The sequence below is a fragment of the Callorhinchus milii genome, unplaced genomic scaffold (genome assembly GCF_018977255.1).
Source record: "Callorhinchus milii isolate IMCB2004 unplaced genomic scaffold, IMCB_Cmil_1.0 Scaffold8, whole genome shotgun sequence".
Taxonomy (NCBI): Eukaryota; Metazoa; Chordata; class Chondrichthyes; order Chimaeriformes; family Callorhinchidae; genus Callorhinchus; species Callorhinchus milii.
Genome location: NW_024704749.1, coordinates 6,669,400 through 6,694,726, shown reverse-complemented (window position 1 = coordinate 6,694,726; position 25,327 = coordinate 6,669,400). Strand labels below are relative to the sequence as shown.

The 25,327-nt window shown below is 38.6% G+C and overlaps 2 protein-coding genes across 12 annotated transcripts in view; one reads left to right on the top strand and one right to left on the bottom strand.

Annotated features, from left to right (window-relative positions):
• The window catches only part of mtmr3 (myotubularin related protein 3), a 44,676-nt gene extending 35,430 nt beyond the window's left edge, over nucleotides 1-9,246 (bottom strand). For 10 of the 11 annotated variants that reach the window (XM_042337166.1, XM_042337167.1, XM_042337170.1 and 7 more), the window contains exon 1: nucleotides 8,896-9,246. The gene's annotated coding sequence lies outside the window, so the exon portion shown is untranslated. The remainder of the gene's footprint in view (nucleotides 1-8,895) is intronic. The other variant, XM_042337173.1, reaches the window with a different exon arrangement.
• A 560-nt stretch (nucleotides 9,247-9,806) lies between these two features.
• On the top strand, nucleotides 9,807-25,098 carry ascc2 (activating signal cointegrator 1 complex subunit 2). Its single transcript, XM_007902306.2, has 20 exons — nucleotides 9,807-9,967; nucleotides 10,191-10,301; nucleotides 11,594-11,752; nucleotides 12,575-12,745; nucleotides 13,077-13,206; nucleotides 13,502-13,569; nucleotides 15,067-15,177; nucleotides 15,730-15,842; nucleotides 16,202-16,276; nucleotides 16,627-16,734; nucleotides 18,114-18,182; nucleotides 18,953-19,027; nucleotides 19,546-19,744; nucleotides 20,161-20,366; nucleotides 20,659-20,709; nucleotides 21,329-21,448; nucleotides 22,317-22,535; nucleotides 22,699-22,777; nucleotides 23,283-23,377; nucleotides 24,673-25,098. The coding sequence occupies exons 2-20, from the start codon at nucleotides 10,218-10,220 to the stop codon at nucleotides 24,839-24,841; spliced, it is 2,301 nt and encodes a 766-aa protein (XP_007900497.1). The 5' UTR covers nucleotides 9,807-9,967; nucleotides 10,191-10,217; the 3' UTR covers nucleotides 24,842-25,098.
• Nucleotides 25,099-25,327: the final 229 nt, after the last annotated feature.

Below are 25,327 nucleotides of genomic sequence, written 5' to 3'. Positions count from 1 at the left end.
GCAACAGAAATTTTGATAAAACTGCAGTTACACTGTGCAAAGCTGTGTCGCTCAAAGCTAAATAATAATTCAAGCATCTTAATGCTATCATGACGATTTTAGAAAAAAATTAATTCTCATACAATTAGAAAAGATCCGAGGGCCAATCATACTTCTCCAGAAGCCAAACCAAATGTTACTAATTTGATAGCTTTCAAGAGTTTTAAATGGTGTTCCATTAATGGTTCTATTCATCATAGCTCCAAGTTACTCCACAAAGCAATTTTTAAAAAAAAATGTAGATGGCAAGTAGCCTTCTAATCCTGTTTCTAAATGCGAGAATCCATTTCAATTTTGAATTGCTTGAATAACAGCCGAAACAAGCAGAATTAAGTTAATCAGCTACAAAACTTTTCACAAGATAAAAACAACTGCAAGTCCAACTATTCTGCAAGATTTACTTACATCTTCACTAGCCCTGCTCAATGAACACTCACCCTTTGTAGGCAAAAGACTTTCAACTTAAGTGCCAAATGATGCCTTTATTCTAAAAGGAGAAATTTGTGTGCTAACCTCACATCTGTTGAGCCATGAGCACCACTCAGATTGAGAAATTTCTGATCACTTTTGTTAGATATTGTATGGGTAATGGCCTTGACACTATGGAGTCAAGACTTTCAAAGGACACCTGACAGCATTTTCTCGAGGTATCTTGATGCCGAGTACTGAGAGCATATCAGCAATGCCACTTGCAGATTTAATTACGCTTTACTACATGAAATTACATATATACACAAGCATTTTACAGTGAATATTTTAATTCTTCGTGCAATGCAGTTTTTTAGGATATTATTATCAAAGTGTTCTGTTGCTGGATGAAGCGATTACAAGAGAAAGAACAGGAAATCTGACGTCAGTCTAGCCAAAACAGTTCAGTCCAGAAGTTGCTTTCTACAGCAGTCTGCAAAATTCTTGTCATAAAGCCAGATGTAGTACCCAACCTAAAATTACAAGCACTAATCATTGTTGGTTTATAGAATTCCATTTCAGAGATCACTGTCCGGGACTTTGGTTCACTTCATCACTGGAATTTAAACCATTCCACATTCTAAGCTAAATTTATTAAAATGCTTTGGTTGGTTATCTCTTCAATGTTTACCCATATGAATTTCATTATGGTAATTGAATATTTAGACAAATAATAATCATAATCCTTGCATTTGATATATATTGAAAAAAGTATATATTAACTGTGTTTTTAAACTGTTAATATAGAATAGCCAAGGTCACATTTCTCTAGGTAGGATAAATACAGCAATGGCTGGATGTCCACATGAATGCTCTGTAAAAAATGTTGTCTTGCAGTAAAGGGCAGAAGAATACCAACACATTCTAATAAGCAGATCTGTTTATTTCCACCGTTCCTCCAAGCTCATGTTAATATTCAATGAAGTTTTTCATAGTCTGTCCTGGAATTTAATCAAGTTGCAGAGTCAGTTCAGAACACAAAGGCAACTCTGTTGAAGATTGACACATTTCCAAATACCTGCTTTAGAATTGTTCACTCCAATGCATTAATCAAAGCAATAAGGTCTTTGCTTGGTGTTGTATATAAACACATAGCCCAATATGAACTCCTAATTGTCCTATGAACAAAGTCTAGAGACAAACTGACGTGATAACATTTTAAGATTCAACTGCAGCAGTATACTATAATTGATATGACTCAATGCTAAGGAGTAGAGAAATTATTACATGAAAGTCAAGACAATAACATGCTCATTATGACGGTTCTTTGTGAATTAAGAGCTTGCCTTTAACATACTATCACTGAGGACAAAGCATTTTTTCCTGCTTTCTTAACTTTTAATCTTGCCATTATCTTTTCTGGCTAGTCTTTTAGAAAGTGAAATCAAAATTATGTTACCTTTACTAAATAAACCTCCATCTGTTCATTTGCAATTACATTACTATACTAGTTATGCTTATTTTACATTGATATTATTACAGCAATAAGCTCACTCTTGGAACAAGAACCTTTTTTCTGTAACATTAATACTTGTTTAGTGCCCCGATGAAAACACAAAATGAAATAAAACTTGCTAACCCGAGAAAAACAATTCCACTGTATGTTAAGAGTTTTAAATGTAGCAAATTGCTACTCAACTATTAACTTCTCTGGACTATTTTGCAATTTGTCATGGTGCAAATTTAAAAGTAAAAATGATCAATGTCTATTCTACTGGGTATAATAATTGTCTGGATATTGTAAATTACTATATCTGGTTTAAATAAATGAAGAATTATTGCCTTTTAATTACATAATTAAATGGAAAATTGTAGTTAATAAAATTGTAGAAAATCTTCCTTTTTAATGAATAAAAATTAGCAAGCATGCTGTTCAACATCATACTGAATATCTCCCACTTCTACAGCATTTACTACCAAAAAAAAGTCCTTGTGCATCACTTTGTGCTGTACATTTAAGATTAGCAATGTTTTATCCGTGCCCCTCAAAACAGGAAATGTCTGCCGCTAAAGAGTTCATTACGTTCCCATGGCTACTTAGTTATCTTTAAAGCATACATGCAAAGCAGTCCTTTTGTGAGGGAAGTCGAACACTCTACGTGTAATTAATACCAATTGGCTAGGCTAAGAGTTGTACGGAAAGTTATTTTAAATACAATCAATCATTCAAGTCACAAAGGAGAAAAAACGTTCAAATGTGATGCTTGCATACATGTGCTTTTCTAAAATAAGTCAGGATACCCCAGCAAAGGGTAGCTTTGTGTATTACATCTTGCACATCAACTGCATTCGAGCATCTTGGTGATGAGTAGGCTCATCACAATCTCTGTGCCTTGCAATTAATGCATGCTGTTATTTATAGTACAACACCCCACAGCATTCACAAACAGCTCAACCCCCTTCCAAATATTTTCCACTTGTAAAGTGTAATCTTCTTCCAATGTTATGTTATTTTTATTCTAATCGAAACCAATGTCTACAATTTTCTAAAAAACACTCAGTCCACAGAATTGAAGTACAGCCAGATCAATCTGTTCACATTTCAAACTGTAAATAAAAATAAAGAAAGAAATCAAGAAAATAAAGTAATTATTTACTGATATCTGTGGACAGCATGATGTTTGGTTTCTATTGAAATAGTTGAAGATAGAACTTTTACAACTGCTAAAACAAGTCATTTGTGTACTAAACTATCTGGTTTCAGATGTTGACTGTAACTGTCTTAAGTGAATTATTGGCAGCAAAGGTCACATGGAGACTTCTTTATCTTAACACCAAGTTGCAATGTTAGTTTTCCACCCTGATAATTCTTCTGTGCCTCCCTGACAGCTTATCTACTTATACCACATTTGACTATTTGTCCACCACTTTCTTATGAGGATGATACTCTACTTTAAGGAAAAACAAAAGTAAAAAAATTCACAGGTTGCATTTCTATAACCAAATCTTTATTTCTACAAAGTGTAATTCACCCTCTGCAGTCAATAGCAAACCTAGACTGCAAAGGATGTGCCCGTGTGAAGTTTTGTAAACAAGTTCCATCACAACAGTGGAAATATTTCAGAGGACCGTCGAACCTAAAACTAGACTCACATCCATTAGTGGAAACTACGGCAGACTCATTAAAACAAACACTCCAGTTTGAAAATTTCATCCAACTGTTGAGTTCACCTCAACACCCCCCTTCCCCAAAAATTTTAAAAAAAAATCAATTAGTAAGGCAATACATTTTCAAGACTCATTGCAATACGTATATGCATATCTGTGATTTAGCTGGAATGCGTTTTGTGTCTGACCTGATCATATTAAACTTCTTGATGCAAATTTTTTGCACACATTACTACATTCAAAACTCTCAGATTAAGATACACACAAATTAAGTTTATGAGTGAAAGCTATGGCAAAATTACTCCCATTGCAGTTTACATTATAAGAGTCCTTTAGGAATGCTGTAGCTCAGTGGTTAGAGCGCTCGCCTCACAAGTGAGAGACTTTGGTTTGATTCCTGACAGGGCGAAACCTTGGCCAAATTTCCTTACTCCACACGCCTGATGATAATTCCTCAAGAAAAAAAACAATAATAAAATTGGTCGCTTCAATCCACGATTGGTTGTGGGACACTGCTGTGTGCAATTCGCTGCCGCGTTTTGCCCACAAATATATGGTTAATTCACTTTACAGTATATTCTGTGAAGAGCTCTGAGATGTCTAGAAGACGTGAAAAGCACTATATCAAATGCAAGGATTCATACAATGACTTTCATCTAAAAGATTACCTTAAAGGGTTTCACAGTTCACAACAAAATAAAATGTCCATCTACCCCTCTGATTTAGTACTAACTCCATGTAACAAATTTTTAACAGTTTACCAATAGTTATTGAAACTTAACTTAGTAATACTGTAACCTTAAACTTGTGGATATTGTGGGAAACAAAGTCTATCCACAAAAGTACTTCACCAACAGGAGACAATGGAAAGGAATTTGCTCTTGAATTCACCAGCAGCCAAATCAGTGATCAGTCCAACACTAAATTAGTTGAGAAAGCTTTCGCTACACTAAAAATGACCCTTTGGCTCATCTCTACAAATCAAAAATGAAAATTCCAACCTCTGCCCAAGCACCCTTTCTTCTTTATCAATACTGCGTAGTCTCTATGTTGATAGTAATTGCCAATGTGAACTCATTTGTGAATTAATCTAGTCTGCACCATTGCAAATCCAAATCATTGCACACTCTGGTTGAAAGCAAATCAATAAAAATGCAATCGATTTGATGCTATTGAAAGTTCTACAGCTATGTCCCACTGTTTGTCTATTCCTTGAACAACTAAACAGAAAAGCATATTCATGGGTATGAATGCAAAAACAATATTCTTTAGGTACTGATGAGTTTTCTTTAGATATTTAGGTAATAACCCTGCTGTTTGGCTGGTTTGTGCTAAATTTATTTCTCTCAGACAGGACAACATTGGGGTCACTATAATTAGCCAGTGTCTCTAGGCTAGAGAGAAAAAATGAAAGCTTACTGATTCTGCTCATGATTGCTTATCCAGCAATTCCTGTGTGAAAATATGGTTACAGAGGCTGGGCAAGAACAGGATCAGTGTTGACTAAGACACTTATCCCATAAAGAGTGACCAATTGATTGAACTACTAGAAGACTATGAACGCAGTATTACAGCAGAACACTATTATAATGCAAAGGTTTTTGTCCATTAAATCAAATTTCGGATTATAATGGGTCATGTAATAAAAAAAATAGATCAGCACTGTACATATTTAGTTCATAAAATACAACTGTTATTTTTCAATATTCTCTGACTTCTTCCTGTAGTCCATTGTGTTGCAAAACCTAACAGATGTATCATGAACAGTTGCAAGGTGATCAAGTCACAAGGTCACACCGCCCGCCGGGTGGTCAGTGGAAAATTATTGATTTAAAAATTATGGATCAGACATGAAAACAAGCATCAGATTAACCAACCACAGTCAAATTGAACCACAACAGAAATTAAGCAGATGCTACTGTAATTTGTGGTCAACTAAATTTACTGCATGGTTCCAAATAATGCATTAGTATTTTTCACAGCAACTGGAGAACTTGTAACAATTGATGTCCGTTTGTGCATATTGCGAGAAATTCTCTTGCGGACACTCCTGTCACTTCGAATTCTGTAGTAGAACCTTAAAAGTAGAAATGTTCGCCATCACACCATGAAGCATGCCAAAGGCTATTGGAACCCTGCAGCATGTTAGTATCCTATTACATGTTGTCCAAATATTTCTGTGCTCCCAGCAACTACAAAGTCAATTTTATGAGGTAGCCATTTCTAGCTGTGTAATTTTACTTGGTTAGAATATCTAATATTTTAAAAGTTACCGTGTAGTATATTACTCCATAATAATTTTCTTTGTCAACTACAGCATCAACGTTATTTCAAGCATTTTTGATCAAAATAAATACTTTACATTCACATAAAGGTACAGTAGTAGGTAAACCTAACCCTTTTACATGAATTCTTGGTCACAATTTATATTTTCAATAAAATTTTGAATACAAGGCACCTTCAGAAAAAAATTCTATCTTCAAAGACAGAATCCCCAACTGGGCAACTCATCACAATTGCTAACTAAATATGGATCTGAAAGCTTTAAAAAAAAGTGATCTTGTAATTGATCTGAGTGCTGTCGTAGCTGAGACACATACATTACATATGCAAGATAAGTAAGCTTAACAGGAACAGAGCAGCAGAAAGCTGGATGATGAGATGTCACACCTTAACCTCCCTAAAAACACATTTAGAAAGGCAATGCTGATCCGTCAATCAGAAATAGTTTAGTATTACCTTTTAATGAGTTAGGCGGAAGGAAACACTTTTAATGCAAATTGTTTTCCCTTTCTGGTTTTCTACATGAAAGCTTTTTAAAAACCTCTGGCCACTGGCTGAAGACAGAATCATCCACTTTTTCACTGTTCAAATTCACAAGCAAAATATTGCAACTTGTACAAGATAATGAAAGGCGGCTAATCTTATGGAACTATACCTCACCATGAGTCACAGGATTTTCGGAAAAGGGAGGAGAGAAACTTAACCTCCCTGGCACTCAAGATTGGGAATCAGCAGACTGTCTGATCAACTCTGAAAGTGGCTTTGTGCATAGCATCAATTTTGTAGTACACAGCAAACACATATTCTGAATGACATTAAATTGCAATCTCAAGAGACTACCATATGGATGGATCAATGATATAGAATTGTCAATTACCTTTTAAAAAAAGCAGTCTTGACAAAAGAATATTTTTAAAAAGTACTATGATGTCTAACTGATTTAGAGGCATCATGCAAAAAATATTCAATTAATTTTCATAAACAGCAAAACGACAGAACTGCACAAGTTCCAAAATAATAAATAATATTTTAAAACAAAATCTCTATATTATATATAGCACTTCAATTCTAATTAGATTTTATTTGCCAATTCAGGGATGTAAATTGGGATTATAATTTACAACAGATGTTTAAAAAATACTAAATGCTATTTGGTTAGGATTATGAAACAGAGCAACACATTTTTCCTTTATTTAAAAAATTAAACATCTGCCGAAGCCCTCAGGTGATCATTACTGAAGTTTAAATGCTTACTGCAGGTCTTTAGGTTTACTAAGTAGCACGACACAGAATCCAACAAACAATGTTTAATATGTTGACTTCAAAAGGTCAAAGCATCAATATCCTCTCTTCACTGTCAATCAGTTTAAGACCCCTGTGTACAGCTTATTACTAATTACACAAATATTATTTTTCCCTAAATATTCAACTTGATACTGAAATCACAGACATTCACACTAGTTTAATTGTTTTCACAATCTCATGGGACAGTAATACTTCTATGGCCCACAAAATACAGTCAATTCCTTTACAGTATATTCTGTGAGGCACTTTGAGACGTCGTGAAGACACGACAAGGTACTATATCAAATGCAAAGATTATTATTAATTTGTGAATTCCATTTTAAAAAGTAAATTTGAGTGGCAGATTATTATTGGTGAAATCCAGATGAAACCCAGTGTTACAAAGCTGGAATTTACCCTGGATCTATAAGAAATCAAGGACTAATAGAGCAATATTGAAGGAGTCTAAAATGTCACACAAACCTAAAGGTATGCTAAAACCTCAAGACTCTCCCATCCATTTGTGGACAAGGTTTTCTTCTCATTTGTAAGCTTTACTATTAAACTTCATATTGTTCGTTACCATTGAGATTTCCTTACCACTGCCTTTATAGCTGTCAGGGTTTCTTATAAATCTTCAACTTAGGCAACTGGTGAATTTGTATTATTTTACATGAAATAACAAGAAGCTACTGGGTCAGGCTTGTAAAAACATCAGATAAGAATAAATGTTTTTCTTAAAATAATACACTGTTTTTACTTGATTTATAATATTCAGTGTAATATATATGAATCACTCATCAATACAATCCTAACAGTTAGTTTCAGGAAAATTCATTAGCACATAATATTCAGTACAAGTTGCATATTGTTTTCTTCCAAGCAAAAGGCTAAATAACTAATTAATTGAATACCAAAATAAACAGTGTTGTCATTATAAAAAATAAACCAATATTTAAGCAGTACAGAAAAAAACTGTGTACCACACAGCACGTTTCCAATATTTACCAATAAAACTTGCAATAGTATTTTGATAAAATAAGAAAACTGCAGATTCAGTTTTTTTTAAACATTCTGATCTAAACAATAACAACAATATAAGATGAAATAGGTTACTGTAAACGCATTCGGTGCTAAGATTTCTCCCCCAAATAGGAGGGAAGGGGGAACATGAAGGGATAAGCAACATTTCCCAAGTGAGAATAAAAATATCTAATTGCTCAGTTGAAAACAGCCACGTTGGACAGCGGCTGCATCAGCTGAGCTCCGACCACACCAACAACCAACCCCTTCCTACCCTGTCTCTCCCCATCAATCCACCGATTTGTTTTTTTAATATTATATATATATATAAAAATGGAAACCACAAAACGAGAGTACAGACGGGTTGTGTGTGTGGTGGGGGGGGGGGGGGGGGGGAGAGAGAGAGAGAGAGAGGCAACCAGCATATCGGGCTTCCTTTGCCGGTGAGAAAGAGAAGTTATTGAAGGAGGTAATAAATATTGTAAAACATAAAATATACAGAGAGAGAGAGAGAGAGAGAGAGGTGGGAGAAATAAATAAGTTGCTCCCGTCACTGCGGTTGTCAAGATGGAGGGAGGGCACCGGGAGGAGGGAGGGAGGGAGAGAGAGAGAGAGAAGCTGGGAGGTAGGGGTGTGTGTGTGTGTGTGTGTGGAGGGTGTGGAGAGATTAAAAAAAACTTGGAAACTAACCTGAAAGGTCGCCGCGGCCATTAACCAAACCGGCTGCTCGCCGCCACAGAGAGATCGGGCCCCGAACGGAAAGGCCGATGTAGACCGGGCCAAGCCGGGGCCTCTCGCTCTTCTCTCTCACACTCTCCCTTTCCAGTGCGCGACGGACGAAACCGCCTTTACCCCCCCACCACCACCTCTCCCTCTCTCTCTCTCACACACACACCCCGTCCTCTCTTTACGCCCCTCCCCTTCACCCGAGAACGACCACCATTGTGATGCGGATGATAACGACGACGATTATTCCCTGCCTCACCTATACACACGCACGCACGCACACGGACACGCACAGTCTCTGTGTCAAAAAAAAATTCTTTCAAATGTCCCCCCCACACACACACACACACACGGAGATGGAGTCCCTTCTTCAGAACATGGCGGCGGCCGGCGGGCGGGCGGGCGGGAGGGGAGGGGCGTGTGTGTGTGTGTGTGTAAAGAGGAGGAGACAGCGCCAGGCGGGCGTGAGGGGGGGGGAGGGAGAGAGCGCCCGCGCGCGCGCGCGCGTGCGTGCGTGCGTGCGAGCGAGCGAGAGAGAGCCAGGAGGAGGGGAGCGCGTGAGGAGGAGAGCGCGCGTGCGCGAGAGGGAGCGCGTGAAGCGTCCACCAAAACTGCAACGTCACGGCACGGGACGACAGGAGCGCACAGCAATTGCGCGGGGTGTGTGCGCGCGCGCGGGGCTCACGTGATGTAAGGTGACCGGTTGCCACGTGAGCTCCGTGGAAACGCCCTCCGAACCGGAAGCGCTCCTCCATAACAAACGGCGGCAAATGGGCGCTTTGAGGCTTCCTCTCAGTCTCGGGTTTTTTTTTCTGTCACCTCGACTCTCTCTGTCTCTCTCTCTCTCTGTCTCTCTCTCTCTGTCTCTCTCTCTGGTAACATTTGGCCCACAGAATATGCAGTCAATTCACTTTACGGTACCGCCCTGCTTTAGAGATGTGTGGCAGATGTGATAAGGTGCTTATCCGGGACACCACCCCGCGCGAAGGGTGCGATCGTCAATGCTAGTGTTGGCTGCGAGAGCGCGACGTCCGAGGTGAGACCGAATCCACGAGTGGTGGGGTGGGGGGAGCGCAGCTATTTCTGCGTGCGCGGTGCCGGCCGGCCGGACAGACAGATCGGTCAACCGTTCATTTTTTGCGGATGGAAAAAAAAGCGCCACGGATGCGATCCATGCTTTTCTTTTTAAAAAAAAAAGCCGTAATTCAAACCGGTATTGCGTTTCGTTTTAATTTTGCAAAATGTGATTTTTGTGGTAGTGATACAGTTTTTTGGAAGTTCCCATCATGCCTCCGGTCTTGCCCCTGGATCAAGCTGAGGTTTCTGTAAAGGAGAAAAACACAGGAAGGACTCAGCAATTGCCTGCATTGGTAAGTTACAAAGGTGGAAATTCGAGTCTTTAACCTTCTATGCCCCAGCGCCAGTGCAAAGCGCCCTTAAAATATTTCCCAAGATTAAATTCGCTAAATTATCTAGGTATTCTGTGATTCTACAACTTTCTAGTTGAGAGTTGATCACACCAGCCAACTCTCTTCTCTTCAGACATGTAATAGTTTTAGCCAAACATTTTTAAGAAACCTGAAAAGCGCTTGAGGGCAATTCCAATTCACACTATCAAACCGACTGCTGTCACTAATGGATTCCGACAGTTCAGTTTATGCATGAGCAGGCAAACATGAGGCCACAGACTGTTTTGTTTTGTCTGTAATTGCCTCCACGTATAATTGTGTTCTTTGTATATATGGCCAAATCTAAATGTGGTATCCAGCATGTTTGGGCACCGGGTTGAGAAAAGTGTTTAGTGACCAGTATTTGAACCCATCCAACATAAGGTTGCTTGCCATCTTATATTATTGAGGCAAGTTTCCAAGGATTCATTGCTTTCCGTTTTTAACCAAAGCGGATTGGGTACCTGGCCTCTGTTTCGTACTTTATATAGCTGACTGGCTGACTGACACCAAGAATTCAGCAACCTGGAGGGGGGAGGGAAGAAGATCAAACCCATGCCTCCCATGACTGTATCACACACTGGCTTGTCCTGGACTTCTTTTTAAAAAAATTATTCTGCATAATTCTGCTGATAACTTGCTTCAAAACGGCTTGCTTTCTGGCAAGAACAATTAATCTTAAATCAATCATTGAATCTTAAATGAAAAATTTGATTGCTTTTAAAAATAGGGCTGATTTGTGACTTAGCAGATAGAGTGCCCTCGTTTTGACTAATTATGTTGGAAATTATACAGTATCTGTTCCTTGTAATATGACTGACAATAATTATGTGCAATAGGGCCTTCTATTAGTAGTGAAAGGGTATTTCTGAAGTCACCAAATATAGAAGAAACTCCATGCATCAAAAGACCTATATGTTGCCTATATATTTATACAGATGTCAAATCAACACAAAGTAGTGTATATCTGTCATAAGTGAAGGGATCAGTTCTCCCCTAGTCATTTTGCTCTCAACTGACCTTCCTGAGAATGTAAAGATTGAAAATTAAGTTTTGGTTGCATTTGTTGCAAAGCAACTTCTGTTGAATGCAACTCATTAATGTATGTAGCTCCAGCACTGGTCTATATGTACGTGTGTGATAGAATGCCATCTGCATTTATGTGTAATCTGTTCGCTGCAGACACTTCATAAATATTCTTTCTTAAAATTAAGCATCCAAGCAGGAAGGAGGATCGTTACTTTGTCCTGTACAAGCCTCCGCCTCAAGGTGGCGACAAAGCACTGGTGGAAGAATTTCTGGAGCGTGCTCAGTTCACTGCAGATGATCTGGATTGGTTGCTTGCTCTTCCTCACGACAGATTTTGGTGTCAGGTATTAAAAGTGCCTTGTGATAACGTGCGTAGTCGACCTGTGTAATCAGCGGGTAACGCCATTTGGGGTTTGGGAACCTTGTTTGGCATACTGCTATCGTTAATGGGAATTGTTTGGGCACTCCAATATGTTCTGCGTTACTTAAATGTTTGACACAAATAATAATAATAATAATAATCCTTGCATTTGATATAGCGCTTTTCACGTCGGGAGGACGTCCCAAAGCGCTTCACAGAACACACTGTAAAGTGAATTGACTGTATATTTGTGGGCGAACGCGGCAGCCAATTGCGCACAGCAATGTCCCACAAACAGTCATGGATTGAAAATGACCAATTTATTATTGTTTTGTTTTTGGAGGGATTATTATTAGGCGTGTGGAGTAAGGAAACTTGCCCAAGGTTTCGCCCTCTGCCTGGAATTGAACTTAGGTCTCACTTGCAAAGTGAGTGCTCTAACCACTGAGCTACAGGACTCCACAAAGTAACGACCCTATATATGCATAAAGAGCAAATCTATGGTTCTAGAAGAGATACAGATCACTGCAACGTTGATATCTTGCCACTCTGGGGTCCTTAAGTCTTGGCTCCTGTCAACCGGTGCCTAATACTTTCCAGAATTAGGCAAGCAGGATGCATCCCTCCAGGCAATTACGTGCTCAATTCCAAAAAAAACTCTGGAATTTCCATGTGTAGGTGGGATGCAGTTTAGTTTGGATACTCTTAAGCATGCCAATGGGTTTCCGCATATGTCAGTTTGATGATTTGTTTTTAGGTTATTTTTGAAGAAACAGCCCAATTTGACGTTTTGTTTAATTTTTAGGTTATTTTTGATGAGACCTTGCAGAAATTCCTGGACTCCTTCTTGCGATACATGCCTCGCCAATTTGACGAATTGGAGAATCCAAATCCAGCTGTGGCAGAGATGCAGAAAAAGCTCCATCGCACCGTCTTTATGACATTTCTCAGAATGTCCACTCACAAGGAGTCCAAAGTAATTCAGTTGCTCTGACAATGATTTATTGTGTCTAATTGTTAATTAGATATTTTTACTTAACACACTTCTTTTTCGTATGATTGTTTGTGAACATCTCAAAGTGTATGTATAATGAAATGTTCCTTTTTCTTACCTGTTTTGCAAAGAAAGCAATAATTTCGCCCACAAAATGTACAGTAAATTCACTTTGCAGTGCATTCTGTGAAGCACTTTGAGATGTCTCAACAACATGATAAGGCGCTATATCCAATGCAAGAATTATTATTATTTTATCATAATACAGACCGATTGGTTTAAATTGTTGTTCGAAATTTATTTTTGTAATTAGGACCATTTCATCTCGCCTGAGGCTTTCAGAGAAATAATTTACGATGGCTTCCTCTTTGATATCCCCAAAATCTTTGACTTGTGTGTTCTGTACGGAAAAGGAAACGCTGCTCTCCTCCAGAAGATGATCGGTCAGTTCTCAAGTGGCGAGATCACGTGTGTTATAGAGGAAATTATTCAATTTGTCTGATAATAATCAATTGTGTCGGTAATTGTTAATTCTCTGAACCTGATTAATTGTCCATTAGATATTGACAATGATGTTGATAATTATTAATTAGATATTGACAATTATAACATTATAATAATTAATTATAAAGATTAATAATTATCAAGCGCTCTGAGACATTGCCCTGGGTAAAGGGTGTTATATAAATGCAAGTTTTTATTCAGAGATTTTTTTAATGTACATTTTCTTTCCTTCAGGAAACATTTTTAATCAGCAGCCAAATTACTTTAGCGATCTGAATGAGACTGTGCCCACAATCCTGCAGGTAATGGGACTGCACTGTAATTGCTTATTGTGGTATGATTTCTGGTCTCCTTATAATGGCTTACAGATTTACAGTAAAACCAGAACACCGGGAGCAAGAACAGCTGCAAACAATTATAGTTTATTTAAAAAAATTCAAGGTTTTTTTTGTGAGAACAAATTAAATGGCAAGGAGAAACAACTGAATAAAAGGTTTGAGTAGCACTGTCTTTTGACTTCTGGAACCCATGGCTGGCTGACACAAAATTGGCAGCCCTCATTTGGGACTTGATGGTGTTAGAAGCTGCAGAAATTCACAATGGTGTGCAAGGGTGTTGTAACAAAGTTGGCATTTAGACACATTCTTGGAGCCCATGGATGGAGCATCACTCTGCATTTGACTCCTGTTCCCTTGACCTCAGGAATACTTCTGGCTGACATCGGATGCCAAAAATGGATGTTGACGTTCCATTCTCCGGCACTGGCATCCTTTGCCTTGATAGGATTTTAACAAACGAATAGATAAATCATCCAGAAAAATTAGAACCTATGAATTCCATAGCAGCCTATTAAGATTCACAGCCTATGAGCATCACTCCCATTCAATGCAATCACACACATTGTGCATTTCTTTTTCTATCCAGTTCAATAGCAAACTTAATTTCCTTTCATTCTCATTGATTTCTTCACTTGTTTGGCTCTCCGGAATTCTAATCGTTCCTTTATAAAGGCTTTAGTTTGGTGCCGTGAACACACATCCCATTTGATGTTTGTGATGCCAGGAAGTTCTTAAACAAATAATGCAATTTAAAAGCCCACTTATTTTTAAATAAATTGTTAGTGTGTGCTCGCTGTACATTGTGATTTCTACATGTTTTTCATGGTTGGAATCCCTTCAGAATTCTAAAAAGGAACATTGGCTTTACAGCTGAACATTTCTAAGATATATGGCTATTATCAGGAAATTGATGCTGCCTTGCAAAGCCCTGCAGATGTGAATAGCGCATTAATAGTAACTTCAATGTAGTCATTTCCTTGATGGGGAAGAAAAGTCTATTGAGAGTATTTTCTGTTCAAGTACTATACTTATAGTGATTTTCTTAAAGTGTACACTATCTGTAATGTAACACTGAATAGGGTTTGAGCTGAGTGTCTTTCACAAGAGACAATCCATCACAATGTTCAAAACAAATTATTGAGAGTTCTACAAATGTATAGAAATTTCCACTCTCCCTGGATGTCCAATCCTGCTCACCTAATTCTGGAAGGTATTGGCTGAAGCTTGCAGAGAGCTAACACATGTGGGCGCCCAGAATGTGCATTGGGGATTCTGCTGGAGTTTGCCATTAAGAAAAGTGTCTGGCAAGTGTCCTGCTGCTTATCCAGCAAGGACCACCCTACCCATTAGAACTTTGGCTTGTAGCCTTAACAGGAGTTCATTGGGAAGAATCTCTTCCCCCATTTTTACCAGTTATGAGGGTTTTAAAGTTATAAGCATTTTGTTCTGTTTTCTTCCAAGGTGTTCAGCACTATCCGTGAGAAGTGTGGTGTACAGTCTGAAAATCAGGTTGAACGGCCACAGAAGATTGGCACTCAAACCAAAGCCACGCCATTGGATATGCCTCTGCAGGTCCAGCTCTTAATTATTAGGCAGTTGATTGTTCATTCCTAACAGCCAATTTTTGCTGGCGGTGTATGAAAAAACTTGTATCTTCAAGAACAGTAATATTTGAATTATATAAACATGTATTGAAAGTTCTACTGCTATTCCCACGCCCTTTTCATCTAGAAAATTTTATTTTACTGTAGCCACAACTAATGAACTGTACAAGTGGAAAAAATGGATGGATTTTGTTAAAATCATTACTCCATTGCTTTCTCTGCTAGAGACAAAACGTGCGTATAGCATATTGCACATTGGAGTTAGTGCATTTGTTTTCTTGTGTTAAGAACCATTTCTCCTGTTGCCTAATTTGCCAGTACTATAACAATGCATCGGTACTTTATTGCCTCTAAAGATTTATTATATAAGTCTGCAAAGTGTACCATCTTTATATAAAGTTTATAGTTTGTATAAAGCGCCTTGGGGCATCCTTCCCACATGAAAGGCGCTATATAAATGTAATTTGTTGTTGTTTGTACTCTACAAAGTCAGTTGACTGAATGTACTTTGTTCTTTCAGGAGTTTAAAGATATTTTGCTGTATCTGTGTGATACTTGTACTACACTGTTTGCTTTCCTGGATATTTTCCCTGATGCGAGTAGGACAATGCAAAAGCATGACTTTCTACTCCGGTAGGTTTACTAATGTAGTATTAATAATAATACCCCTCGCACTTTACTTAGCGCTTTATGATATCTTAGATGTCTCAAAGCGCTTCACAGAATATACTGTAAAGTGAATTGACTGTGTATTTTGTGGGCGAAACACAATGAGTGCAATGAGAACACTTTTTTTAACAAATAATATTGTACAAATTGAACTATTAAGTATTTAATTCTGCATCCAGTTTGAATGTGGAAAGGTATTTTAAAAAAGTACATTTAGGTTTTATCTAGTTTTATTTTAATTATTGATTTTTGGAAATAAACGGTAATTTGGGAGGAATAACATACAGAGTTAATTTTGTCTGAACTTTCCTCTTTCCTTGCAGATTGACTTCATTTTATGAGGCAGTTGTCCCTGAACTGGAGCGTACAATTAAAAAGAGGCAATTTGATGAAACCAGGTAAGAATACTTGAGTGAAATTGCCATTAAAAATTGCCATTAAAGAAAATCTTGGATTTTCCAACAGAAAAACAGCTAAAAGTGGAAAGCTCTGTATAGACCTAACCGTGTATTTTCCAAAACAAAATCCCTTTGGATGTAAATATTTCTTGAACGCTTATTTATCTGAATTTCCCAATCGTTTTCCATTGCTGTTTTGCTTCCAGATCTCAGTGGAAGGCTAGTGCCTTCCTATAGAAGCGCATATGTGATTTCACTACCCTTTGGCAGTGAAACTCTCAACCAGTAACTGAACGGTGAGGACATGTACACATGCTCTCCGGGACTAAAGTTTTGTTCTTGTCTTTTAGTTTGCAGAGTGATCTATGGAGGAGGCTCTCACATTCAAGGAAGAAAATGATAGAAATCTTTCATCTCATCATAAACTACACATGCCTTCAACCTATATTAGAAAATGGGTGAGATGGCAGCAAAGAATTACCTGTATTTGTGTGGGTGTATGTATATATGTATGTGGATAACATATTGACAGCACCAAACTCACTGAAGTGAAGCATATAGAGCTTTCCACTTCTAGCTGTTTTTCTGTTGGAAAGCATAACAAACGCTTTCCAGCAGTTATGAACCAGGTATAAAATAAGCTTTCTCGGATTTTGGAAAATGAAAAGCCGTTCTGTGCACTCGTCTTGGTACGCCGCTACAATTCTGCTACAATTATTTCTTGGTATCCACAACCACATTTATTTGCCTTGCTCTTTTACTTTTACTTCTGCTATTCGAATACTGGATATTCTGTTAGGAGCAGGCTTGCTTTGTTAAATCTCATTGTAAGCTCATTTATGCTGATCTTTACAAAAGGGAGTGCAGCTTATTTTATTTCTTTTTAAACCTTGCAGAAAATAGTTCAGTGTAATGGTATTCATAAAGCAAGCTGTCAGAGTAAAGAATTTGGACAACAGTCCCTTGTGTCTGTGGCGGCACAGTTTATTCAAGGTCTTTGATGCATAAAAGCCTAATTTATTTTGAATCTGGGTTATTGTATACATTTGGGGTTATCTTGCATAACGACCATTCAAAAATGCTAGTATTTATCTGGAGTCTGCACAGCAGGAAATGCTTAATATTGTTGTATTTATTCTAAACCTCTGTTAGGAGCAAGGGGACCATTCCTGTTTCACAGAAGCACACGTAGCATTGGCTAATTGTGCAGTGACATTGACTCTGCAGCCCAAATTGTTGAAGTTCAAGGCATGGCAATAAAGGGGATTTATAAAAACATGTCAGATGAATAGCTGGCTTTCTGGCAGATTAACATAGCCTATTGGGTAACCTAATTTCCTGGCACAAATAGCTAAACATCTGCGTTGTTTTCCTCCCCCAAAAAGGGCTTAAAAAATGACTCAATTTTTTAATTGATTTACTCCCAAATCACTCTCTTTAAGGATACTGTATTTCGCAATGGCAGTGGGTTCTGGTCTATTGCAGCTGTACACAAATCGAGCCAAACCTTATTACAGAAAGGCATTTGGGTTGTCTGAATATGGAACTGTTGTGGATTGCTACACCACTGAGAAATCAAAAGTTTGATTCTTTGGGAGTCATTAAATAAGCAGTTGAGCCCAGTTACCTTTTCCAGTTTCTATAAAAGAGAACTAATACTTACATTAAACTTGTTGCAATTTACAATGTGATAGGAGATGTTATGATGCATCATCTACAAGTTATGAGTCAAAAGCATTTAGTGCAAGAAAAATATGTATACCACATGCCATTTTTACTGCATTAGTTCCAGTTACGGTAACCAAATATTTGACAGTTGTCTTTCTTGTGTTTGTAGATCTGAGAACATTTTGGCTTTCATAGAAGATTTTCTTCAGATCTTCACAGCCCTTCTGCATGAAAAGAGGTATGGGATGCAATCAGACTCCACAAATACCAGCATTAAAGCTTCACGTGCTGTCAATAGAACTCTGTCCTTTATCTGCAGACATTTGGTAGAAGAATCAACTCGCACTTACTGGTTCAGGATTGTTGACACATATATTAGGTTATGGGAAATCTGTGATTTGCCCAAAGGATTCTATAACAATTTATAAGTCTTTCTGTGCTCCCAACAATTGCCATGTCAAATGTGTGAGAGGAATGCTCCTGTTACTATCTAACTTAGAGCCACAAACTTGCCGCAAAACTTGCATTACAGAGATTTTACAAGGCAAAGTGACAATTGAATCTCAATGTTATTCCCCAAAAAGAAATTCCCACCATTTCCATATTATTACTGACTATAGCCGAGCAAACCAACATTAAGCAATGTCTGGATTCGTGTATAAATCGTGTTGTTGGAAAAATCTTTCTCAATGCTCTAACAACACAAGTGTTGGAATGCAAGATCCCCTAGCAGAAGGTTGGGAGCTCAAATCACCTTCTATGCAGTGTTGGTTTCTCCTGATGTATTGCTAGGTTCCAAAGCTCCATTTTAAGTACATTCATGCCAACTTAAGTTAATTGTAAAACAAACAACAACAAAATTACATTTAGAAAGCAACTTTCACGTCAGGAGGATGTCCCAAGATGCTGAACATTCAGGGTTCAGTTTCAGAAAAAGATTCTGAGCTTGCTTCAATTGAGGGTAGTACTTAAAACATTACAATCGTATTCTCTTTTTTCTTCACTCAGATTTCTGACAGATTATGATGAACAGTTTCCAGTGGCCGATGATATTAGTCTGCTACAACAGGCATTTCCTGGGCTGTATCCTTACCTTCTCTTCAAATTGGAAGAATTTGCATCTGGCAGAATTTGAAATTGTTGTTTAGGTTCAGAAGTGTTGAGAGATGAAAGGGATATTAGAGTGTAAACAGGCACCTGTTTAAGTAGCATTTCGAGAGAACACAGTAATAAACGAACCCTTGCGTCACGTCAGAATGTGTCAACGTGCTTCACAGAGTTCTCTGTAAAGTGACTATTTATTAGGTTAAAGTGGCAGACAATTTGGGTAGATCCATTCCAAAAAAAAATAATAACTTGGTCATTCAATCCACGATTGTTTGTGGGACACTGCTGTGCGCAATTGGCTTCCGTGTTTTGCACACAAAATATACAGTGAATTCACGTTACCATATATCCTGTGAAGCGCTTTGAGACATCTCGAAGACGTGATAAGTCGCTATATCAAATACAAGGATTTGTATTTAAGGTATTGTTGGCCAGGATCCCACCAGCAACGCCCTTCTCTTTTCTACGTTGTACATCTTAACCTTACAGCACAGTGATGAGACCAGGACTTCTTACATCATCAAAGCTGTTGATAGTGCCTGGGAAGCCATTGGCAGAAAGAAGCCCATCTTTGCGACAGGAAACACTGGACACACAGCATCTGCCTCTCTTGCTATTCAACCTCCAACCGCAAACGGGGAAACGGAACATGACCTTCAGCAGCTAGAGTATGAATACGAGAATGATGATTATGTAAGTACAGTACCCAATAAATTCTTCATCTTGGCTTAGGTTAAGATGGAGAAAGTGGTACAGTTGTAATTTTGAAGTAAACTTTGCTGCTAGCTAGGTCTCTTAACCGAGCCACTAAGCTCCTGAAAGATTGCATGTTTAAATTGCACTTTATGCAGTGGAGACCAGCACACTGAACTTATTCAAGCAACGGCTTGATACTTTAATGGGGGTAGGGTAGGTATTATGAAAATGTGAGAAGGGCTTTCTTATTCTTTACCTCTCTGACCAAAAACAAGCAGTAAAGCCTAGTTTTTATGTTTGCTTGTAATATTAAGATTTTACTGAAGTTATTCATCATCAAGACTTGTGTTCCAGTGAGACAGAGAAAGTGACATTTAAAATAATAGCGCATGTTTATTTCTGCGTGTAAATAGTGTGCGGGGGCAACTGCAGCCAGAGTAACAGGAGTGGAGCTGGAATCTCTAATTTCTCAAGTGAAAGATATCTTACCAGACCTCGGGGAAGGCTTTATTCTTTCCTGCCTGGAAGAATATAATTATGATGCCGAAAACGTGATCAATAATATTCTTGAAGATAAGCTGCTACCTTCTCTTCACAAACTGGACCGAACTCTTGAAAGGTAAGAAATTAAACGCAAAAGTTTTGAAATGAAATCTTCCTTTTATGCAAAAGGACTGCAGTTCCTCGTATGACCATTACTGTTAAATAAGATGAATTTGCCACGTTTTGCGCACAAAATAAACAGTCAATCCACTTTACAATGTATTCTGAGAAACACCTTGAGAATTCTCAACGGCACAGTGAGGCTCTCACTGCAAGTATTATTATTCATTTTCAAACTTACAAGACCTTGAATACTCCATTATGTTAAAGTTTGATCCTAGATTTCATTTGTCTCCTGTTCCACCCAGACACCTGCCTTGTGGAGTGCACAAAGAGGACAATCCGCTAATTTGTATAGGGTAAGGCCACAGTTCTATTTATGCTATAAATATCATTGGACTTTTTGACTATTTTCAGAGAAAGACCTTCTTGGATTGTGTTAAGTGCTTCGAGACTCATGAAGGGTGCTATATAAGCACAAGTTGTTGTGTTTGATACATTTTTAACTGTCCGCATTGGCAGACGAAACTGATGTTGAAAGAGTAGTTTGCTAGATATTTCTCCTGCTAAGCCAATGCACAGAGGACAACATAGGCAACTGCAATAGCCTTGTAACACAGAGACGATTGATTGTGCTCCATAATTTCTAGTTTGTGAACTACAACATTTTTTTATAAATCAATCTTAAACCACATGCTTGTTTTCCTCTTTCTGAAATTGAACATTCAAACCTTGTGATATCAATATTTTTATTATAATGTCAGGAGGAACCTCTTTCAGATCTCCTGATAACATGGTCATATTGGTATTATTATTAAGTCCACAGAATGAGATCAGATTTCACTGCTAGAATTGCCACTTACAAGTTGTATATCTCGCTTGTGTTACCAACATTCAGTAGTCCTCAAATCTAATGGTATCTTGGTAGTGTCTTGTAGATCAATTATATAACAATTGTACATTTCCTGTTTTTGTTAGGGAAGTGACCGAGGACAAACATTCAGTCCTCTCAACAAGACTCGGTGTTTTCGACAATGATGAATTTGATATCTTCAGCAGAAATACCTTAGACATGTCCAAAGTCTCTAGAGGCAAGAAGTGAGTTGCAATCATAGAATCGTAAACACTTACAGCGCAAAAGGAGACCATTCAGCCCATGTGCTGGATCTCAGAGCAAACCATCCATTCAATTCCTCTGTTCCGCCTTTCCCCAAACACTTTCAAACCTATTACTTTCATGTACCTGTCTACTTGAAACCCACAATGAACTGTTACTTGACAGTAAAGTGGTAGTGTTTTGAGGTTTCAGAGCAATGTGGCCCCATTAACAGTTCATTCAGAAGTTAGTTTAAAGCAGATTAGAAAAGGATTGCAATTCTTTCTGATAGATTTAAGGTTTGTAACTTTTTCAGGCAGATGGGGGGGTTAACGGAACATGGAATGCTTTCTCACAAGCAGCTATTGTAGCTAGGATCATCACAACATTTCTTAGGAAACTGGATAACCATCTAAACAGTCTAAAAGGAAATAGGGGAAAGAGCAGGGAATTGGTATTTGAGTTAAAAGTTGCTTCTTTCCATAGATTCCATCTATGGTTAATGACTCAATTAGCAAATGCATTCCATGGTGTAGCACTGAGCAATACACAACAGGAGGGTGCCAGGTTTGATCTTGAGTCACTGCTGAACTATCTTAACAATCTAAGCAGCATGGTACTCAATTGGCTTCAGCACTTTGGGTTTGAAACCTGCTGATAATATGATCCCAGATGTGAAAGGACTGCGTCCTTTGCCTGTTCTATTATCCGCCCTTCGTGGCTCCAATTCCAGTTATTGCAATAACCTATCTTAGGAACAGTGGGCCTGCTGGTTTGATAGGTTTTTGTTTCCGCCAAGTCAACCCAGGGGCCATCAGTCATTGTTAATAGGGTGACTTTTTTTTGAAAATAATCCTATTTCCTTTGCAGAAAAGAAGAGGGGAAAAAGCTGCTGGATGATAAGTCGCACATTGAGGAGCAGAAGGAGAGATACAAGGCCTACAGTATTGTGGTGGAGGAAGTGCTCGTAGAACAAGATGGTGCCCACTTTTATGGGGACAATTACGATGACGAATATGACGACACATACGACGTTAATCAAGTCGGAGCGAATGACATTGATTCAGATGATGAATTGATCAGCAGAAGGTAGGACAGATACAAGTTCTCATGGGAGGACAGGGGAAAATAAAATTACCATTGTAATTGTTAAATTACCATTTAACAAACACTGGATTTAATATCTACCACTGCAGTCCTTGCATCTATTAAGCATATCCATTACTTAGAATATCCGCTGCTGTTTTACCAGGCCATTCACCGTCCCACTCGTTCTAAGAAAGTATGAACAAGAGGAAGAGGACGATGATGTAGAAGAGGCACCGCCAAAGGTAACACCAATTCTGCACAGTTGTATTTCAGTGTTAACGTGGAAATTATGGCAAGCAAATATGCACAGATATGTTATATGGTGAGAGGGGAATACTGTTAAATTCACAGTCACTCAATCCATTTCTCTTTGAGATTCCTCTTTCTATGGTAACTCCATCCCACATTCCCTTCATCTCACTCCCTCCCTTGCCTCCTTCAAGGCACGTCTCAAGACCCTCCTTTTCAACCGCGCCTTCGACCACGCTCCCTGATCTCAAATCCTCTGCTCGTGTCCCAAATCCCCGACTGTCCGGCACCTGTTTGAAAGGTGCTATACTAATGTAATTTTTTTTTATATCTGTAACTAAAATAGAGTATATATAAATATTTTTAAAAATCCACCATATTTTCTTTTTAACCTACGTACCATTTGGAAGCTCAGAAGATGACTGGGTGTAAATTGTGCTCAGGTTACCAGCATCTGTTTGCTTGGTAAACAGGAAAATGCATTGTTCTCATTTCCAGGAGGAAGGCCCAAAGAGAGATCTATTTATACAGGACCCCGCAGTGCTGAGGGAAAGGGCAGAGGCGAGACGGGCCACACAACACGCCAGAAAAGGGTAAGACTCCAATCCCCGGAGATGAATATGAAAGTTCCTAAAGTCAGTGTGTTTTTCATGTAGGGCAAATTCCTTGAAGTGCTTTACAGAGATCACAGGGAGCACCAAGCAGGGAGGAAAGGAAAGATATTTTAAGGGTGTTAACCGAAGGCATGGTGAAAGAGTTTTTTTTAAAAGAGCGAGTATCCTGGCTGGTATTTCAGACTTAGTTTGACACTTAACCCTATGACTGCCACTGAGTGAGATCTTCTGTGAAACAGTGAAGCTCCCTACACTGCAAATGAATTATCCCACTGATGGGATAGAGGGAACACGTAGAGTGAACAGCATGTCCCACTTTCCTCAGCATCGTAAGGGATCATTTCCCTAGCACCACATAAATTGGCTGGGCAAGGCTCCCATGGCTTTGAACAGAAAAAAGGCTGCAGCTCAGTCCATTCCATCAGCTGAGCAGTGCTTCTCTGTGTCATGCAGAAATCTCCCGACTTGTTTTCCAGCCCATTTTTCAGTTTATTTCAGCAGTGTGGAAACAACTCAAAGAGAGATGTTTAAGTAAATACTCGCTTCCAGAAAAATTCCAAATTGTTGATATTCTGACAGCTGCTATCCTGCAGTGTGTACACTACCTTTTTATGTGTAGCGAGAGTACAGTGGAGACTTGTAATGGACAGTTAGAGCCTTCAGTCTTGTGTTCTTGTGTCATGGTAAAGGCCTATCCTAATTACAATATGCTGAAGAATTTGAACCATGGCCCAATGCCGATTATGGCCCAGTTTTTACATATTTCCAAAACGCATTTGCCAAATTTATCATTTCACACAGAACAGTAATGCAATGTCATTTCTTTATGAGAACAGAAGGAGATTCTGTATATCAGTCCTTTGTGGCACAATCCATTGGGAACTCAAGTTGCTGCAAATACCTATCTGATTATTGCCTTTTATCTCATCGTGATTGTTTTTTGTTAAACTGGCTGAAGATGAAAGGATTGAGGGACTTCAGTTATGTGGTGTGACTGGAAAAACTGGGATTGTTCTCCTTAGAGTGGAGAAGGTTAAGGGGAGATTTAATAGTTGTCCTGGAAAAAAGGGTGCTGGAAGCAGATTCAATAATAAATTTGAAAAATTTGCAGAGCTATGGAGTAAGAGTGGGGGAGTGGGACTAGTTGGATAGCTCTTTCAAAGAGATCCCACAGGCACGATGGCCCAAATGGCCTCCTTCAGAATGCTGTAGGATTCAGATTTTTTTTGTTTCACTGCTGCTTCTCTGAATGGTTTGAAACCCATCACTTTCAGGTTCAAGCACGACAGCTCTTTGGTTGCGGGCAGTGCCAAGGGCCAGGGTCAGTCCAAAGACACACTGAGCGAGAGGAGAAAGAAGGAAGCCAACAAATCGTATCGAGGCAACCACAATCGGCGATCACTGGCAGACAGAAAACGGAATAAAGGAATGATTCCATCTTAATTTATTTTATTCTTAGCCCCCTCCCTCAATTTATTTTTTTATTTTACCCGCTTCCCTCAGCCCTCTCCAATCTTTAATTCACCATCGTCTGTCAGCTTACAGGCCCATACTCTTCACGAGAGAAGGCATATTGTTGCTGGGTTTTGACCTGCCCAGCTGCAGTTGCTCAAGGGACAGGATTGGTTCCTTGTAATCTCCATTTTGTGAACTGCCAACGTTCACAAATTTGCCTGGTCAATCGTGTTTGAGTGACAGTCAACCTTGAATTTCAGTAAATTATTGCAATGGCACAACAAGATTACATTACTAGAGTCATTAACCATATAGAGCATATAGTTTTTCTATTTATTGGGACATTGACCTGATAATCTAGGTTTAACATTTCGATGCAGTGTTGATGGAGTGCCACATTGTTTGAGTTGGCGCCTTGTGGATCAGACTTTAAAACTGAATATCTGCCTCCCCTTCATCGAGATTCTTTGAGAG